The 20,941-nt window shown below is 32.4% G+C and overlaps 2 protein-coding genes across 3 annotated transcripts; one reads left to right on the top strand and one right to left on the bottom strand.

Moving 5' to 3' along the window:
* The first annotated feature begins 268 nt into the window (after window positions 1–268).
* LOC105635488 (peroxidase 12) lies at window positions 269–2,375 on the top strand. The gene is made up of 3 exons (XM_012218560.4): window positions 269–551; window positions 1,228–1,422; window positions 1,646–2,375. Exons 1-3 carry the CDS (start codon window positions 309–311, stop codon window positions 2,261–2,263), a joined length of 1,056 nt encoding a protein of 351 aa, XP_012073950.1. The 5' UTR covers window positions 269–308; the 3' UTR covers window positions 2,264–2,375.
* A 13,371-nt stretch (window positions 2,376–15,746) lies between these two features.
* On the bottom strand, window positions 15,747–19,951 carry LOC105635505 (protein NRT1/ PTR FAMILY 5.6). Of its 2 annotated transcripts, none has more exons than XM_012218577.4 (4): window positions 19,802–19,951; window positions 18,351–18,571; window positions 17,827–18,275; window positions 15,747–16,843 (listed from the first exon to the last, which is right to left on the bottom strand). In XM_012218577.4, exons 1-4 carry the CDS (start codon window positions 19,902–19,904, stop codon window positions 15,889–15,891), a joined length of 1,728 nt encoding a protein of 575 aa, XP_012073967.2. In that variant the 5' UTR covers window positions 19,905–19,951; the 3' UTR covers window positions 15,747–15,888. The 2 variants fall into 2 exon arrangements, with proteins under 2 accessions (XP_012073967.2, XP_089582306.1); XM_089726180.1 differs by having other exon boundaries at window positions 15,895–16,028.
* Window positions 19,952–20,941: the final 990 nt, after the last annotated feature.

The raw sequence follows: 20,941 nt of genomic DNA on the forward strand, positions 1-20,941 counted from the left end.
TTCTCCTTTATCAATTTTGTTTTTCTAGTCTTAACTATGCTTTATCTCTCTTCATAATGCACTGCACATAAATTATGACTTTCATTATCCACTAGAATATTTATATTCTTGACAAGTGGCCTTAATTAACAATGATACAAATCTAAATTTTCCAATTACCCTTTTAGTCAATTTTTTCTATCATAAAAAAATTGACAATCTCCAAAAGAATTAAATAAAGAAAAGGTTAAAGAAAACATTTATGTGGCTATAAATAAACATACCCTCGATTTGAATGACACACAACACAAGAAAGGACAATACCAACCATGGCTAGAGCTTTCACTTGTTCTTTCCTTTTGATCTCTTCTCTTTTAGTGGCTTCTTGGTTTAGTGCCATTGAAGCACAGACCAAACCTCCGATAAAGAATGGTCTTTCATGGACATTCTACCAGAATAGCTGTCCTAAAGTTGAATCGATTATTAGAAAGGAGCTCGAGAAAGTTTTCAAGAAAGATATTGGCCAAGCTGCTGGCTTGCTTCGTCTTCACTTCCATGACTGCTTTGTTAAGGTCAGTATTGCCGGTCGGTCATTATATTTAGCAGACTTTCTTGATTTTATCATAACTATATATGTCTTTAAATCAAGAAATGTTTATTTAATATTCAGTTTGTGAGCTTTTGATGAGTTCTTGATTTTTATAAATCTAGCTTTTCTAAGTTTTGATCATGTCTTGCTCCAGATAGCCTAGTACTTGTTTTGTTTGTTCCTCACTCCCTCTTTCTTTCTGAATGAAACTTCCTCCTAAAAAAAAAAAAAAAAGGTACTATCAGGGCTGCACTGTTACAGTTCTCTTTTTTGTCCAGTGAGTGAGTTATCATAATATCTAAGAGGGATATAAATATCCCATAAAAATAAATAATTTTCTTTTTTCATTTATAGTTTTCTATCCCATCTATATTTAAGTATCTGTTATTAATAAATATATTATTATTACTGTTAATTAAATTTTAAAATAAATAAATAATTGATTCATAGACCTTCCTAATTTTTAAATTAGAAAACAAATATAAGTGTATATTAAAATGGAATTAAACGCATAATATGATTTAATTATATTAATTATATCTTTTAAATTATGTTTTATTATCTAAAAAAAATTAAAAAAAACTATATTTATTTTTATAGATGGAGCATATAATATTTTTGGTTTACATCAATAATTAGTTTGATATTACGCTAAACAGGGATGCGACGGGTCGGTATTGCTTGATGGATCAGCAGGTGGGCCAAGCGAAAAGTCTGAACTTCCCAATTTGACCTTAAGAAAAGAGGCATTTAAAATCGTCAATAGACTCCGCGAGCTTGTTCACGAGGAATGTGGCCGTGTCGTCTCTTGCTCTGATATTGTCGCTATTGCTGCTCGCGATTCCGTTGTCTTGGTAATTAACTGCTACTAATAACTTAATAAGTTTCCACCATTTTTTTTTATAACCACGACCCTTTTCTTTTTATAACCGCGGCGTTCAATCCCTCGGACCTCCAACGGTCAAACGTAAAGATTTTTTATTCTCAGATTTTTATTCTCCCAGAAAAGGTGCGATTTTAGAGAGTTTCATATTATACAATTCGCTAATTTCTACAATGGTTTCTTTCTTCTTGTAGACTGGTGGTCCTAAATATGATGTCCCCTTGGGAAGGCGAGATGGAGTAGTATTTGCTGAAGTGAATCAAACATTTACAGACCTTGTTGGACCTGACGCTAACACTACTACAATTCTTACTAAGCTTGCAAGAAAGAACTTAGATGCCACCGATGCGGTGGCTCTCTCCGGTGGCCATACCATTGGCATTGGTCACTGCACATCTTTCACTGACCGTCTTTACCCACAAGATCCTACAATGGACAAGACCTTCGCTAATAATCTCAAACGAACATGTCCCAAAAAAGATACTGATAATACTACTTTCTTGGACATCAGGTCTCCTAACAAATTTGATAACAAGTACTTCGTTGATCTGATGAATCGCCAAGGTTTATTTACTTCGGATCAAGATTTGTACACAGATAAAAGGACAAGAGATATTGTTAAAAGCTTTGCTGTTAATGAATCTTTGTTCTTTGAGAAATTTATTATTGGGATGATCAAGATGGGGCAGCTGGATGTTGTGACAGGCAAACAAGGAGAAATTCGAGCTAATTGCTCTGTCAGGAACTCTGATAACAAGTATTTGGTGTCTGTGACAGAGGAAGATTTCGGTTCATCAGCTGAAATGAGATAAAATTCGACTTCAGGGATGCAGTTTGTTGGGTTTGATCAGATTTTGTTGGGTTTTTTAAGAGTGTTGCTTTGTTGTTAATAATAATAATAAAGGAGTTGGCTTTGTTAAATAATCAATTTTCAATGACTAATTAATTGAAAGTTTTGAGCTATCTAACAGAAATTAGTGTTCATAGCTCGCCAAGTTGTTGGTGGTGTTTGATGTGTTTCTTTAAGCATTGTATGCAGATACTTTTTGATCTTTAAAAAAAATTAAAAAAAAATAAAAGAGAAAATTGGTCTCTCCGATTCTTTTATATAAATAAAATTTCCATTTTATCACATTTAAAATAGACAAAGTTATTTAATTTAGACTATGATTAAAGTGCAAAGTTCAAATTCCCTTTAATTGATTTATTAACCGAATTAATTTTTAAAAAAACAAGAAAATGACAGATAAAGTTTAAATATTGCATTAAATATGATTGAGTTATCAATGCACATCTATATTATCTTTCTCCCTTTATTTTCAGCCAAATTGCATGCAATTTTCAGATTTTATGTTTTGGTTAGCGTTTAAATCTTCTAACTATAGCACACTTTTGTTATATGGTTACATATTCTTTATGATCATATCATTATGGTTAATTAAGATAAAAAATTTGTGCATATTACAATATATGTTCCGTTAGTTAAGAATGAAAAAGTTATGCCGTGTCCGATTTGATATTATATAAGCACAATTTATAACAAATTACTCGATGCAAAAGAAAACTGACCAAAAACAATGAGCACTTTATATAAGTCGAACAATAAATATTATTTAGCATATTTTTTTGAATGCTATCTCTTGAAACGACAACACTTTGCTGCAAAAAAATATCGTATCTGTAAAACTCCTCAATTTTCTAAATGTCGTATAAGCATGTTTACCAAATTTCTTATTTTTTCTATGAAGTTCTTTTTCTTTTACTCCCTTCTTCGTACCAGTAACCATACCAGAAGGCCGTCGTGTGTGTAGTCAGACTCTTCATCATGATTTAGAGATCATGTGTTTTCTTTTGCATATAAATCGATCAAGTTCAAAAGACTAATAGTCGGAATAAAATCATTTTTTAAAGTTATGAACGAATTAGGAAGTTACAAGTTCAAATTAAAGGACGCGATATGGTTGTAGAAAGTGAATTTTTGATTTTTGATTTTTGATTTTTTTTTTGCTATAGTTCGTGTGTAAATTCTTAGATATAAACTGATGTTATTTATATGTGGCCATTTGAGAAGAATTTGAGGAGATAATTGGTGCTATAAAAAAATTTTGGCTCCGAAATCAAATTTGCACATGCTTTCTTTAAAAAATGTACATATTTTTAAAATGAAAATTAAACTTTCATTTCCATCTATTTTTTTCCATAAAAGTGAGAGGACAAAATTTAAACATTTGATTAGATTATAAAGTTAGCGTTAATTAGCCAAAAAATTAGATTCAATATTTGCTGTAATCTGTCCTTTAATTATGGGTGTAGATCATTAAATGTGTTTATTAAAATAAATTGGGATGAGATATTTGACTTTCTTTACAAATATTTAATTAATGCAATGTCAGAGGCAAGTACCAAGAATTTAACAAAAAAATTCAGTTAAATTAATTCTTTAATTTCTGTAAAAAAAAAAAAAAATAGTTGTCTATATAAAAAAAATGATGGGAGTAGTTTTTGGTATAATTTTGGCTCAATTGTTGCAAAGTGTAAAATGGTCATTTACGGTTTATAAAATATTATCTACAATGTGAATTTTTTTTTTTTTTTTTTTTTTTTTTTTTTTTTTTTATGTTTAAGGTGAACATATCATTTTTTTTTATTTTAATGTTGTTAGGTATGAATCAAGTATGAGTTTCATGAATCGGTTGAACCAAATGTCTTCTAAAAACATTAAGATAGTGTTGGTATAATTGAAAATTTAATTACTTGTTAGATTGTTAAATATAATTGATTTCTCATAAACTAACTATATGGGAATATATTGGTAAAGTTACGTATTATCGATCAAATTGTGGGTATGTGATAATTCACTGAGAATATGATTTGAAGATTGAGTTATGTAAATTGTCGAAAATGATAAAATTCAAATTTGAAGCAAATGGGATAAATGAAGTGAGGCTTGAAATTAGATGACAATTATATTATTGTGTATTGTCTTATATTTAATACGTGAATATGTCGAATTTATAGGGAGACTCTGCTGAAATTTCAATTAATATTTTAGGATCGTTAAATCAAGATGTAGAGTTAGATTGCTTAATTTTTGGTATTTTTATTTTTTAGAAAAAAAATTAAATCATAAATAAAGAATCCGATAAAATTAAAGAAAGGATAGATGAAGGTATCTCCTCAATCCAAATCCTTTCAACAAAAAAAAAAAAAAAAAAAAGTAAATTTAGTTAAAGCATCAGCTACACCATTGAGCTCTTGATTGTATGAAAATGCATGGAATCAAGCAATGGTATAATCAAGCACCATCAATCTGGTTCCACACTCATTACCCGGAAAAGATTTAATTTTATTAGCTTTAAAAATAAATCATGATATCTCTATTCTTTTCATAAATTTCCCACATCAAAAAAATCAAAATAAAATGATATAATAATAATAGAAACCCTAAACATACATGTTCAAACCTAAAATCCATAATTTCTATGTTAAAAAATAAATCTCGGATAATTATTCAATTAAAAAAAATTAATTATCTTGCCTTAATATATTGTTTACCATCAACTTTATGACAATTGCATTTTTATCCTAATTCCACCTTTGTTCTATGGACACCCTAATCTTCACATTTATAGTATCAATTGCATTCTAAAAGTAATTTAGGGTTAAAGTTAGTATTGAATATTAGGAACAATGGGCTCTACAATTCAAATTCAGTCACATTTCTTCTTTTTGCCCTTCTCTTCCTTTCACTTCTCTGCTAATTTTCTCAAGAAAATTGCATAATTTCTTAACATTTCCAATGAGAACTCAGAAAAAAAATATCAACAAAAATAGCAAAAACAAATATACTATAAACAATTTATTTCCATATTACAACTATCAAAATCCAAAAGGAAATGTTTCAAGCCTGGCCATCCTTCATTATCTAGATTGCATATATTACATAATCACATTCCTGAACTTTCTTCAATTCTCATTTATGTTGCGAAATTTGTCCTTTAGCCAAACAAAAAGCTTTACCTTTTTCTATTAGTAATACAAGATCCAATTTGAATTGCTTCATCCAAACATTTGGGGTCCTTTTTCTGTAATTTCAGTTCATAATTAGAGATACTTTCTTACTCTAGTTGATGACTTTATAAGACTCATCTAGATTTTTCATCTTACAAGTAAAGCTCAAGTTCAATCATCCTTATAATCCTTTTTTACTTTAGTTGAATCTCAATTTAGTACTAGAATTCAAACCATTAGAAGTGATAATGCACCTGAATTTCACATGCTTGATTCCTATTCCTCCAAAATTGTGATTCATCAAACAAGTTGTCCGGAAACTCCACACCAAAATGGTATAGTTGCGCGAAAGCATCAACATATACTAAAATGTAGTAAGATCTCTATTGTTTCAGTCTAATTTATCAAAGATTTAAGAGTCTTATACCATTATACATGCAATAGACTTCCCACACCATTCTTAAACAATAAAAAATATGAAATGCTTTACCATAAAATTCTCTCTTTTGATCATTTAAGAGTCTTTGGTTCTCTATGCTTTGCCTCTACACTTCACAACCACAAAAATAAATTTGGTCCAAGCACCCGAAAGTGCCTTTTTCTTGGTTACAAACCTGGCACCAAAGGCTATTTCTTATTAGATTTTCATACTAGAACCATATTTGTTTCTAAATGTTTGTTTGTTTGAGCACATTTTTCCTCTACATTCCAGCATTTTTAGCACTTCTTCACATTCTTGGTCCCTACCTCAAGATTCTAGCATTTCTGATGCATATATATATATATATATATATTATCTTTCTTTACTACATCTAATGCAATTAACTCTCTAATCACATATGTTGTTCCATCTAATGTCTCTTTTACAAATCCTATAAATTCTACAACTTCTACAAATCCAGGACCTAGACACTCTACAAGACCTCGAAAATTGAAAACATACTTAAAGGATTATCATTCTGTCATTAGCTGTAACAAATACATAAGCTCCATTGCTTCCATATTCAAATACTCTTTATCCTCTCTCATTTTTTATTTTATATTCCAACTTGTCTCCTGCACATTCCCATTATTCTTTAGCAATTTCTATTAATATTGAACCCAAATCCTATAATAAAGCTATTAAACATGAATGTTGGAAGCAAATTTTGCAATCTGAAATTACTACACTTCAATCGAACAACAATTCAGCCATTTAGTTAGTTCATAATAATCTCTGTAAAGCAAGGGACAAAGCTTCTAGAATCGCTTCCCCTTCATATTATGTAGTCGTCGATCTTCACTAGCGCCCCCTTCGTTGCTTCTAGCGAAGCTGCGAGTTCATGAGCAAGTGAATGAAAGAGCTTGGTATGTTTCTAACTTAACACCCGGAAAAACTACCATAGGCTATAAATGGTTTTTAAAGTCAAACACAAAGGTGATGGCTCAATAAAAAGGTATAAGGCTTGTTTAGTAGCCAAAGAGTATACACAAACTGAAGGGGTTGATTACTTTGATACTTTCTCCCCGACTCTTACTGGCTATTGTAGCACCTAAATAATTGGTAATTGATTTTTAGAGCAACTGGATGTCAACAATGCATTCTTGTATAGTGACTTAAATGAAGACATTTATATGGTTCTCCCTCCTAGTTTTTAATCCTTCTACTCAAACCAATTTTGTCATCTTAAAAAGTCCTTATATGGACTTACACAAGCAAGTTGTTAGTGGTTCTCGAAGTTATCCAATGCCTTACTTTTAGCCTGTCAAATCTTATCTTGATCCCTTTCCTTGGCCTTGTAGTAGCCGGTATAACTGGGAGGTTTAATTCCCATTGGATCGTAGAGCATAAAGATTTTTTTACCCTCCAGTAAAGTGCAGTTTCGAGAATCGAATTTGTGTTCTCATCCTTATTGGGATTGAGGTCGCTTACCACCCCAACTAACACATTATTAGTAAAAAGCAAAGCACTTGTATAACCTGTTTCCACTCATATATAACAGTAAGGACCATTACTGGTTCCTAAGGCAATTAATCCTCAACATCTAATCAGTATCCTACTAATGCATTGAAAATATAATCTCAATCATAAATTCAAACAGCTTAACCAATAATCAACAAAATTTAGTACAACAAAATAAATTCAAGAAAATAACTAAAAATGAACTCAATTAATAAAAAAATGGCTAAAATTGAAATAAAAGCATTAAATTCATCACTAGCATAAAATAAGTTAAATTCAATCTAAAACTACCTAAAACTCAATGAAAATAAACTCATTTTAACTGAACAACATCTAAATAACTAAATTCAACAAATTAACGTAAAATTGAGCTACAAAATTCATTAAAATGACACAATTAATTAAACTCATTAAACTAACATAAAATTAACTAAATTCAATAACTTTACCTAAAGTTCAACTAAAATTAACTGAATTCAACTAAACAACTTAAAAATAACTAAACTCATTAATTTTTACCTATTATTTAACTAAAATTATATAATTTCAATAAAATAATCTAAAATTTACAACAACTCAGTATAATTAGTTGATTAATTAACATAGCTAATATTAAAAGAAATAAAAAAATTAACAAATTAATCATAATAACTTAGTAGAATTTGTATTAATGCAAAATGTTCATCAACACACTAATCTTGTTAAGAAACCCATATTGACTAAATAGCAAACCCAACAAAGGGCATATAAGGTATAAGCTAGCTAGCTAATTGGTTAGTACTAATCTTTTAGCATTGGTTGCCTAAGCCCAAGTAAGCCCATATCATATATTTTCACCTCAAGGGTACTAACCTCTCATCCAATTTACCTCTACCTTTTCAACTTGTAATATGGTAATAGAGAAGGTCCGGCCCGGTTTAGTTATTTCTCAGTTCACCGGTGTTGCTACTTCGTTTCAATTCGGACTCTCATCTGGATGTCCAGTCCCCAGCGAGGCCCATTCAATTTCAAAGGGAAATAAACCTAATTCAATTTCAGGGGGAGGATTCAAGTGTTAAGTGTCAACCGGATCTCCTGGTTCCACTTGAGGGGGAGTGTTAATAAACCCACATCGACTAAATAGCAAACCCACAAATGGCATATAGCGGTGGCAAGCTAGCCAGCTAATTGGTTAATATTAATCTTTTAGCATTGTTTGGCCCTAATCCAAGTAAGCCTATATCATATATTTTCACCTCACGGGTTTTAACCTCTCACCCAGTTCACCTCTACCCTTTCAATTTCTAATAAATCTCACTTGTAAATGCTTGACATAATAACTCGATCAGTTGGTAACACAGGCTTTATAGATAATTTTATACCCTCTAATCCCAATGCAATACTTAGAGTCGAGTATATTAAACACTAAATTCTCATAACAGAAAGTTAATTAATATAAATTAATTGATTAACAAATTAAAATATAAAAAACTAAAATACCGTAGAAATCCTTAGAAATTTGATGAAGCCCATAATCTCAAACCAATAAATCCAACTTAAACCAACACCACAGAAAAAATCACAACCCCGAGCAGCGGTGAAATTATGAGCTTCCTTTTAGACTGACACTGTGACATCCTGATCCGGCAAAGCGATCCTAAGAGGGCGGATAGAGCAAAGCTCCTAGCTAGCTTCTAGGATGGCAGGCTAGCTATGGGTAGTGGAATGCGGGACGCAGGAATGAATCGAATCATGTATCAAAAATGAGAAAACTAATTATCAGAGGCGCCTTTTGGTGGAATAACTTTGAGAGTTGGAAGAACTCCAGGGTTAAGTGAGCTCGCTTAATGGAAATCCTAATATGGGTGACCTCCTGGAAAGTTTTCTATTTTACTTAAGGGACAAAATCGTGTGGGGCTTATCAATCCAGTATGGGATGAAATTGGCTTGATCCAAAGTGGACAATTCCTCTCGTGGTTGGAGTCGGGCGTGACAATTGGTATCAAAGCCAGGACCCCTCCTTATTTGTATGGCCGAGGATAAACCACACGGAAGCTGGTGGACTTGTGACATCCCGACCCGACAAAGCGATCCTAAGAGGGTAGGTAGAGCACGAACCACGTAGAAGCTGGTGGACCTATGATGTAACACCCCTTCCCGGTCCACCCGTTAACCCGAATGAACCGAGTCGAGATGTTACAAAACTGGTTGACTGTATGGTCTGACATGCTGAAAACATACTGTATATTGAATATAATAACATGCTGGTACTGTTTCCAAAAATAATGTAATTTATATTTACAAAACATGATACAAGTTTACAAAATGAAATGGGCCCAACTGTGTGCCCTGTACATGCCATAAAAAGAAAAACAAAATGAGTTTCTACCCTGAAGACCGAGTCTTCTACAGATGAACTGCAGCAATTGTACGCGGACTCTCTATGGACCAGTCTCAAAACCTGCGAGTTAAACAGGTAACTCGCTGAGCAAATAATGCTCAGTGGATATCTCAACAAATAAAGAAACAATTAAACACATACATATATAGAAAGAACCATGGAAACATATATGGCACATATAAGCTCACACATTATGATACTTTCATGATATCTTGATTATCTTTTGTACTGTTTATAATCCTGTATAATTCATGAAATGTTATGTCAAGATATCTGCATGGCTCCATAAGGTTATAGTGAAACCGAAGTGATAAGATAAACTGTATGAAACTGGGTAAAACTGTATGCTATAGGCCCCTAACCGGATTCGCCTATGCCAATATTGTCCGTTTTGGTGCCCCTAACCGGATTCGCACCGCACGGTTTAATCATATCCACTCAACGGCCTGTAGCCGGAGTCCCAAACTGTATGGGGCGCAGATCTGCTATTCTATGTCGCGACATAGCCTTATCTACATGGTTTCTACCTAACCTCAATGGAGCTTAAGATTAGCATGTCAACAATGTAACACAATAGCACATAAATGGTTTCACAACGTCATCGTTCATCATATTGATTTGATTTCACATCATATGAATGCTTGTATGTTGTTTTAATCCATGTTCTTATGTTGTATTTTTGTTGTAAAATGATTGGATGCATGCATGTTGAGCAAAGGAATGTGATTACATAGCAAATGAAAGGCAAAAGAGGGTCACAGCACAAGTCGCGACCGCGTATGTGAAAGTCGCGAGCGCGACTTGTGCATCCTGAGAGTCAGTGTGTTTCTGGCTGAAGTCGCGACCGCGCAGCACAAGTCGCGAGCGCGAGATGAAGTCGCGAGTGCGCTTGTGTGATTCGCGAGCGCGAGATGCGCACACTGAGAGTCAGAGAGCTTCTGGCCAAAGTCGCGACCGCGCATATGAAAGTCGCGAGCGCGAGTTGTGCCATTTGAGAGTCAGAGAGTTTTTGGCCAAAGTCGCGACCGCGCATGTGAAAGTCGCGAGCGCGAGTTGTGCCATTTGAGAGTCAGAGAGCTACCTGACTCAAGTCGCGAGCGCGCAATAGGAAATCGCGAGCGCGACTTGCTTTCCAGTATGCGCGAGCGCGCGACGTGATTCTGTGCAGTCTGTGTTCTTTTGGCCATAACTCTCAATAGCTAACTCCAAATTGAATGATTCAAAAGCCCATGTAAAGCTAACACAGAAAGGAACAAATAACTCTTCTATGACAATTCCTAATTCCATCATTATATGGGTTCAAAATCAAGATGAAGTTGCTGGTAACATTTCCAGCAAACTCTGTTTCCGCTTCATATATTCATCCCCTGTTTTCACATCATTTCCAGTACTTCCACCCAACAACAAGCAACATATCATCTCATTGGCAACACACCACACAATTTACATGCAAAGAAAATAGTAGACAACATGAGATATCAAACCTTGACGTCAAAAGGCTTGACCTCTGTTTTAGCTTCTCTTTTCTGCAACTTTGGAACTTTCTTCTCCTATACACAAGAATTCTCATAACTCATCTCCACTACAACTAAATTAAATAGAAAATAACATCACACTTCAAGGAATTCTACTTACTTGGAGTGGACTTACTGCGTAACTTGCATGAAAAGTGCAAGGAAATGGAAGGGAAACGTAAGAAGAAAATGAAAAACGTGAAAATAGGAAAGTGAAAATGATAGGAACGGGTAGACTCTAGAAGAAGTGATTTGGCTGCGTAACATATCTACTTGGTACCTCAAGTGTACAAAGACACAACTTAATACCCACACTGTATGTTTGGCTGCAAACAAGGCCTAAACTTTCCATGCAAATAAGTCCACTTATCATCCATTCTACCCCAACCAGGTTTGGTTCAACCCGACTCAACTCAAGAGGATGTTACATATGACATCCCAACCCGGCAAAGCGATCCTAAGAGGACGGGTAGAGCAAAGCTCCTGGCTAGCTTTTAGGATGTCAGGCTAGCTATGGATAGTGGAATGCGAGACACATGAATGAATCGAATCATATATCAAAAAGGGTAAAACTAATCATCAAAGGCGCCTTTTGGTGGAATGACTTCGAGAGTTGGAAGAACTCCAGGGTTAAGCGTGCTCGCTTAACGGAAGAATGGATTTTAATTTCTAAAATATTAAAGATTGATATAATCTGTTGCTATCTGTTAAAAATCTATTGCTATATTTTAACTCAAGTGCTAATCCATTGCAACAGGAAAACAAGTTCATCATACAACTCCAAAATAAAAAAAAGGCATTGATAAGCATCACTAAATTATTTTCTCAACATCAAGCTTTGTTCTGCATCTAATTGGTCGTTAAATTACCCACCAAATTTTTCCTCCGGATTTAATAAAATTAGCAACCAATAAGCATCCATATGTAAATTATTTTCTTGAAATCAATCACTAAAGAACCCACAATTCAAATTTAGCGATTGATTCTCTTGTTGTTGTTAAACTGGTCACTGTTAGTATCTTATCAGTTGCTAAGTATAATAAATATTTCTCATTTTTTGCAATTTTTGCTTTTGTCGCTATTATGTCGCAATTTATTGAGAGATTTGGTTCCATCATTATTTCCCTTGTTCTTTTTGCAATGTGAGTTAATAAAAGAGTTACCTTTATTGTTAGAGATGTGTGTGAGATGGATCGGAACGTGAGTTATATAATTCTCAGTCTCATCTCAAAATATCTGGATATAAAAAAGGGAAATTAATTATTTCGTCCCTGAAGCATTATGAAGTTATATAAGTAGTGTTGTAGTTTGGTTAAATATCTAAGGCGTCCCAGAGGTTTGTCTTCGTTAACCTAGATAATCCCTCCGTCCATTTTTAGCTACTTTTGCCATTAAAACACAAGAAAAGGTAAGAGAGAGGTGAGGGAAATCTTTTAAAATGACAAAATTTGCGCTTTAAGCTTTTTACAACCTTTCTTTCTACATAAAAACATCAAAATCAAAACAATTGAAAAGATGGGATTGAATCCATGAAGCCTATGAGCAAGACAAACCTGGAAACAAAGTAGAGGATCTCAAATCCGTGTAAGTTTGCCACTACTGCCAGACGCGCATACCATGAAAACGACCTTCACACCATCGCAACCAAGTCGTCTCCAAGCAGAGATGTATGTTTAAATATCAAATAATAACCCAATTCAATTCATTCTCTGAATTCCCCCTTTTTTAATTTTCCCCTAATTCTATTTACTTAATTGAGCAACTTTGCAAGCAAAATGAGTAAAATTTGAGCTTCCATTGTTAATCTCTGCTCTTTCTTTTCAAATTTGAGCATTTTTTAGATAATACCCAATTGTTGCTTCTTTCTTCTCGATATTATCATGGTGAGAGAGCAAAGAGTTGAATCTTTTTACAGTCGCCTTAGAGAATCAATCTCTGGTTCATCACCTATCTCCTCTAATTATTTTTCCCCCAACTTCTGATGTTGATTCATTATGTGCTCTTAACGTCATTTTCCATATCCTTGAATCTAATTTTGTCCGTTACTCTTGTTATCCCGTTTCTTCCTTCTAAGGAATTCATAAATATGTAGGCTCTAATCTTAGTTCATCTTCAAGTGAACCCATTTCGATGGATTTCGTCATTGTGTAGCCCAAGGAGCAGTGGCGACTTTCTGCATGTGTGCGGAGGTGGAGTTGGAGGTGGAGGTGGAGTTGGAGGTGGAGATAGAGGTAGAGATGGAGGTAGAGGCAGTGGAATTGGAGATGGAGGTAGAGGTGGTGGAGGTGATGATGGAATTCCAGATTCTAAGGACTTTGAAGGTGGTGATGTTGAAGGCGGTGGTGGAGAAGATGGTAGGGTTGGGAATGCTAGAGGCAGTGCAGGCAAGGGTGGCGGAGAGGGAGAGAAGGTTTGCGGCTTCCATATTGCCTAAGGGTATTTTTGTCGTTTCTTTGTGACTTAACGGAAAAAACTCTTAAAATTGGATGGAGGGACTACTTAGAGTGATAGATGAAAACGTGAGTGATACGCTGAATATTTGTGGAAAATGAATGGACTACTTAGATAATTTCGTGACACCTCATGGACTAAATAATTAATTTTCCTATAAAAAAAATGGAGTTCCGTCCTATCCTAATAGGTATGTAATTTGATCCTATACTATTCTAATTTTTAGAATGGGATGAGATCAAAATTCAAGTTAGGTCTATGGAACGGGCTAGAAGGGGTCGGGATGGAATTAATTAAAATTTTTCAAAGTCTTACCAAATCGTTTTTCACTAGAAAATATAAAATTGTCATACTCATCAATTAGAATAAAATAAAATTCATCAATATAAATTTTGTCAATTGGTACTTTCTATTTAATAAGAGCGTTAAATGTAATAAAATAAAATAATTCCAAAACTATGTATAATTTAATTATATATATATTTTATAAATTTTAATTCATCATTATTTTTGTTATTGTTGCCTTCAAGCTTATTTAAATTTTGATACTATTTTGATTTAATCTTGAATATCATCTTAAAATAAAGCAATTGTAACATTAAGCATAATAAGTAATTCAGTTTACTATCAAAAAGAAAAAGTAATTCAGTTATCAGATTAATTGTAGTTAATACTTTCTCTTGTATCGATTAATTTTTGCATTTTTTTTAATAGAAGATATTATTCAGGAAAATTTACTTAACATATACAGTACAATAATAGAGTAAAAGTTTATGTTCAAAAATATGTATACTTAATTGATTTATTTTATATTTAAAAAATGCATGTTCTTTTTTTATATATATTATTATTACCTTAACAAGTAATTGGTGTTATAAACAAACTAAAATTAAAAAGATAAAGCAATTTTCATACACATGAATGAAATTCATAAAAAAGAGGTACTTAAAATTTTAGAGAAAAATAGGAAGAGAATGTCGATTTTTTTTAGGACGGAGCAGAATAAGATGAAATAACTTGATTCGATACGAGTTGGTTTTAATAAAAAAAACCAATCGGTCCCAAAATTAGCATCAAATTTTTTGGAATAGAAAATTCGGGATAACTTTTGAGAAAGGAACGAGATTTCTACAATCTCGTGCACACCTCTACTTATTATGTAGTCGACAATAATATTCTAACTCATTGGACCTCTTTATAAATTAAAAAAAAAAAAGCATAAAACAACATCAATTTACCACAAGTTTTATTAATTATTAATAAATGTGTAATAATACTACCTCTATTTCGTTTATATACCTAGGCACAACTGATTTTGCACAAACATTAATGAATTAGTTCAACTGAAATTTTTGTCCATTCGTTCCTAATTTGCCCTTAAAATCTCATCAACTCCTCTTTCAGTGTTAGCCAACCCAGCTTTTGCAACAACTAAGAATGCATTTAATTTAAAATTGATACACCAAAATGGAGGAATTGTTGAGAAAAGGAGGCAGAAAATTTAAAATTTAAAATATAACAAAGCAATGTCAGAAATGGAGATAGTTGGAAACTTTTGAATACAAATAAGCACTTAGTAGATTGCTTTTGATTCTTAACAATGCACGCATATAAATAATATGGGCACTTAATAATAAAATTATTTTATGAAAGCTGAGTGCAATCTAATAAAATATGTGTTCTTTTTTTAATTTGAAGACAATATCAACAAATAAATAGAAATGAAATTTCGTTCAAATTCATGAAAATTGTAGAGAGATGTTAATTTATTTTTGGTAATATAACTTAATTTAATGCAGTATGAAAAATCGTCCGCGACTATATTGAAATTGTCAAATAATTGATGCATTTTACAAACTAAAAATGGCAAATAGATTTTATATTTTAGACCAAATCTATTTCAAGTAAGTTTGCTTAATTATGTGAATGAAATGCCTAAAATAGAAATTTTGCATACATAAATCAAACAACAAAGGGAGTAAGTTTTTTACCCCGAAGCCTGGTACTATTAATATCTATAATTAAAAGGTCAAAAATAAACTTTACAAATAAAGTAGACAACATTTAATTTATAAGCATACATAACAACACTATCTTATATCAACACTAAGCAACACTATCTTACATAACAACACTATCTTATATCACAACACTAAGCTCTTCCAATTCTGCTTCCTTTTGTGGGCATTCTTGTTTGTCTTCTTGTAGTTGATGAGGTTGTTGTTGCAATTGTTGTTGTTGCTGTTCATACTGATCAATGATGTCAGGTTGATGATGTCCTTCAAGATTTGCATATTTATAAGAAACAACACCACAAAAACACAAGTTACAACAGCTGAGGATCATTAACCACCGAAAATATTTATCCAATCGACTATGGTTTATACTATCGCCAAACCAACTTCTTCTAAGTAGAATAAAAAATAGTGTAAGGAGCCTCCCAATTCCTATCACCAATCCATTAAATGGTGTTTCAAATAATTTCATTGATTCATCCACATGGTTATAAAAGAACTGGCTGAGCCCATCTTCTGCAAGTCCTTCCATAAGTCCTAACAAGAAGAATTGTGGAAGTAACCACAAAACACTCATACTGATTTTATTATTCTCATAAACACTGCTCATACATCCACATTCCTTCATTAATTTCAATCTTTTAACTTCAACCTGCCATGCAGCAAGGCAACACATAATAGAGAAAGCCATTCCTGAGTTGATTTTTAAAAGTTGTGGACGTTGTTGTGTTGCTAGCCTCCACTTCTTTGAGATTAGTAAATTTGCAAGATATGAAGTTATAGACCTTGTTAATGACTGAAATATAAAGAAAAAAGTGATAGGAAAATCAAAATCGGCGTTTATACGAATTTTCATGCCATCAGTTTGTTCAATGAAGAAAGTATTCCCTGAAGCTTGTACCACACTGTACATGAGGAAGGTCATCCATAAAGGAATCAATGTTAGAAGTCGTTTTGCATGCTTCACTTCTGTTTCTGTGCAAGAGCTTATTTGGAGAAGTCTTGCTGAGAAGGTTGATTCTTGAATTGGTTGTTGGTTGGAAGAAGAAGTTCTTCTAATAGATGCTTTATCCATCCACCTATACTTAGTGTTAAAGATACTAAATTATTATTCGCCTAAAATACCTTTACAGTAACCTGGTGAACCAGTGTAATAAGTTGATAGTACATGAATTAAATAGTTTAATTTTGAAATTTGAGTTTATTATTAGTATATTGACCATCCCTAGTGATTATCCCTTTGGACTAATTTTGACATTTTACAGTTACATAGCGGTAAAACTAACAGTTGGACCTTATAGTATAACAAGATCAGAATATAGTGACAAGACAATATAATTTACAAAAATATTTAGTAGTATAATTGACTAAAACCTGTGCACTAAATACCAATTGATAGACACCTAAAATATTCTATTAAGGAAGAGATCAATAAAATAATCAAGGGGTAATCCATATAACCAACCACATCCTGACTATGTGTATAAAAATTATTAGATAGACTCAATCTACTACGTTAGCTATATAAAATAAAGTCACATCACTTAAAAGAGTTAATGGTTTTTCATATTTACAAAAATTTCAAACAGTTATTCATAATCACACTTGTTATATTTTGGAACTATCACTAATTACTCTTATATTTTTCCTTTTAATTTTAAATCTTTAATCAACTAAATGTGTTTACTTCCCATTTTATTAAACCAATTTGATTTTTTGGACCAGTACCCATTTTGATAATCTGACTTTAATTTTTGAAATTAATAATTAAATCTAACACTTACAACTTATAAACCTATCTATACTTCATAATCCTACCTAGAATCCATTTCTGACAAGTGTAATGATGACTTCCCAATCTCATGGTTAGCCTGTAAGCCTTGTACACTGGGGAATAAGAACTACCTCCTTATGTTCCTCTAACAGGATTACAGTATTTCAACCCTTTTTTATAGGCATTTTTCGATACTCAATTAATTAATAATATAAGCTATAAGAAATAAAAAATAATAATAATAATTATTATTATTTACTATAAGGTTTCAAAGATAAGTAGATTCACCTCAAAGTTGGATGACGAGGAGAAAACTCTATAAGAGGATAATCCAATTGCCAATTATAAATAGCTGCCACAGTGACTCTATAAAGAGTAGTAAGCGGGCTTCCCGTTGGTCCTTTGCGGTGATACAAGCGAATCCAAATACCAACCAAAAACCATAAATAAGCTGTTCCCATCACTATTGTAGAAATCATGAAAGTAGCTTTCCAAGAATATCGAGTTATGAAAAATACGGAAATGACAGCCCCTATAAACTTTACCACTCGCCACCAAAATGTTGTGCGGTCTTGAATTTGATCGTAATCTTCGCCGACTAGCTGATCTGCAAGAAATGCTTTGAAAGGAGGATCTTTCCCTGCTGTACCCAATGCTATCAGTGCCAATGCCAAGTAAAATACTCCAATCTTCACGTGTGAAAGAAACGAACTAGAAAACCATAATAGCATCAACCCCTACAATTCATAATGCTATTAGTGAATTTTAAACAGCAGACTTGGCTAGACAAAAATTAATACATGGATACTCACAATGATATAAGCAGCAGTGGTTAATATAACAGTTGTGAAGCGACCTATGTAGGCATCCGCGACGTGAGCCATGATAAGAGCAACAACAGCAGCTACTCCTTCTTGAATATTAATAATAGCAGCAGCTTTAGGTAGATTGCTCCGCTCCCAGTCTTCCATAAGGTACATAATCAAGATATCTACCACTGCATTTTTCACTAATCCATGTGCAAAAACTAAACCTGCAGGTGTATAATTATTAATGTGCATCTTATTGATTAGTGTTAGAGAAATTATTAAGAGAATCCATTCAGTGTTACTCGATCATTTTAAAATATGTAATACTCAGTCAAAGATTAACATTAATTATACATTTAAAGTCCGAGATTCTAGCTCGTTAGTTATTTCTTTGTCTCTTGCTCGACAAGAACAATTATTTTTTATATTGTCATATATAATATATACTTTTTTAATTTTTTAAGCCGAATAAATTATTTTTTATTTAATTTGCTATATAAATAAATAATAATAATTTTCTATAATAATGTTTAAGGAGATATTTATTATTTTTAAAATAACTATAAATAAAATGAACGCCTAAAATATTTAAAAAAAAAATTATTTGTAATTATTTTTATAACTCCAATAGAAAAATATTTAGCTTCGTCTTACTCATTGACTCGGTAAAAGCAGAAGATTAAGTTTAAAGGGTCAATCGTTGGACCAGTATTTCATTAAATATAATTTTCCTCTATTTCATATTTAATTAATTTTTTAAATAAATTACAGCTTAATTTCAAATTTTAATAAATTTCTATAGAAGAATTCTCGTATTGAAATATAGCGAAGAATTAGAAATTAAATTAATTCGAAATATTAATCTGATATTTTTAATCATTTTAAATAAACGTAAGATATTAAATTGGGCTAAAATGTCAAATTTGACTTTTTTGTTTTTTTTTTAATCCGTTAAACAAGTTGAACGGCCAAATTGTCATGTGTTTCGTTCCAAAATATTATAGAATCATGTATAGTATCAGCTATATGAAGTAACTCAGCTAAAATTAAAGGCATTTAAAACTTTTTGAAAATTTATTTTTTTATTATATTCTTTTTGATAGGCAATAGAAGTTAGATATTATTATAGATAAATCTGCAGATTACGAACCACATGACGTAATCTAGCTAATTTGCAAACCAACGTCCAAACTAGATTACTCATTACAATTACACCAAATCACTATAGCAACCCAATTCCCAAACACACGTCAATTTCCTAACTGAAATTATTGGTCTTGGTTCGGGTTTTTTGAGGTTCTTATTCTGGGAATCTAGCTAGTTCCTCAGATCTAAGCTACGCCCAGGTGCTAGATCATCTAATAAACTCAAAAAAATAAAAATAAAAATAAAAAATAAATTCAAATAATTAAAAAGCTCAAACAAAAGATACATTTGTGAAAAAGGAAACTTACCTAAAAGGAAGAAGGCTGCCTTTGTAATATTTATTTTGTGTTTAGCCCAAGCAATCACTTCATGGGTGAGGTTAGAGAAACAACTCTTCATGATGCGACCCATTTGAACCCTTTAATCAATTTGAAGCTTACTTCCCAGAAATTTTCTAATTTGTATGTTGTAAAGAACTTAAGCTTAAGACTTGATCGAGACTTGACTTAATACGCTCGTCAACGTAGCATGTTATTTTTATGTCGTTCTCAGGAGATTAATGTGGGGCTAGTGTTTTCCCTACTTTATTTTTTGTCCTGCTCGGCAGACATTTTGGGTTGGCAAGTGCAGTCCATTATCAATAATTTACTTCACGTAAAGAAACACTTTACATCACAAAATATCTTAAGTAATGCTCAATAAATCTGATTTGGTTTAAGCAGAATGGATATAATTAAAGGATTTATTTTATAGTCACTCCTAACTTACTGGAGAGGTTATTGATGATGAATCATTCTTTTATTAAAACCCAAACTTCACTATGAGTCTCTTCAACCTTGGAACCAACATCCAGTGCAGAAAAGAGATGGGAGTAAAATTTGACCACACAAACTTAATCCAACCGGCTCAGACTTGTTCAATATTCAAAAGCTTCAAGAAAAAGTTCGACTTTACTGACAAGTCCACTTCTAAGTCTAAGTCTGATTTAGAGTCTGAGTCTAGAGTCCAAAACCTGATTCTGATCAGGAGTTTGAGTTCAGAATAAGTTCTGAAGTATGAGCCTAAGTCTAATCTTTGGTCAAAATTTGAGTTTAATCCCCATGTCTAGATTTGAGTTTGAGTCTCATTTCCGTCTTTTGCCTTCTCCGGTCTATAATTGACTTTTTCGGTCCTCCTTTTAAAATTTGCAACTTTAAAAACTAAAAATCAAATTAATAATATCTTTAAAAAAAATCAAATTAATAATAAGCAATTAGGGTCCTATTAACGGATGCTCATAGGAAGGGTATGTTCGGCAATAGCTTTTGAGCTAACTTTTAGCGCTTTTATAATAGTTTTTAGAGGTTGAATGATCTTTTTATGAAATATTTAACATTCTAACGTTTAATTTTCTTTATTTTTGGTATAATCAGGAGGTTTAATCTCTCTCAGATTGTAGTGTGTAAAAG

Source organism: Jatropha curcas, chromosome 9 (assembly GCF_041381405.1).
Source record: "Jatropha curcas cultivar XTBG-Jc1 chromosome 9, XTBG_Jcur_1.0, whole genome shotgun sequence".
Classification (NCBI taxonomy): Eukaryota; Viridiplantae; Streptophyta; class Magnoliopsida; order Malpighiales; family Euphorbiaceae; genus Jatropha; species Jatropha curcas.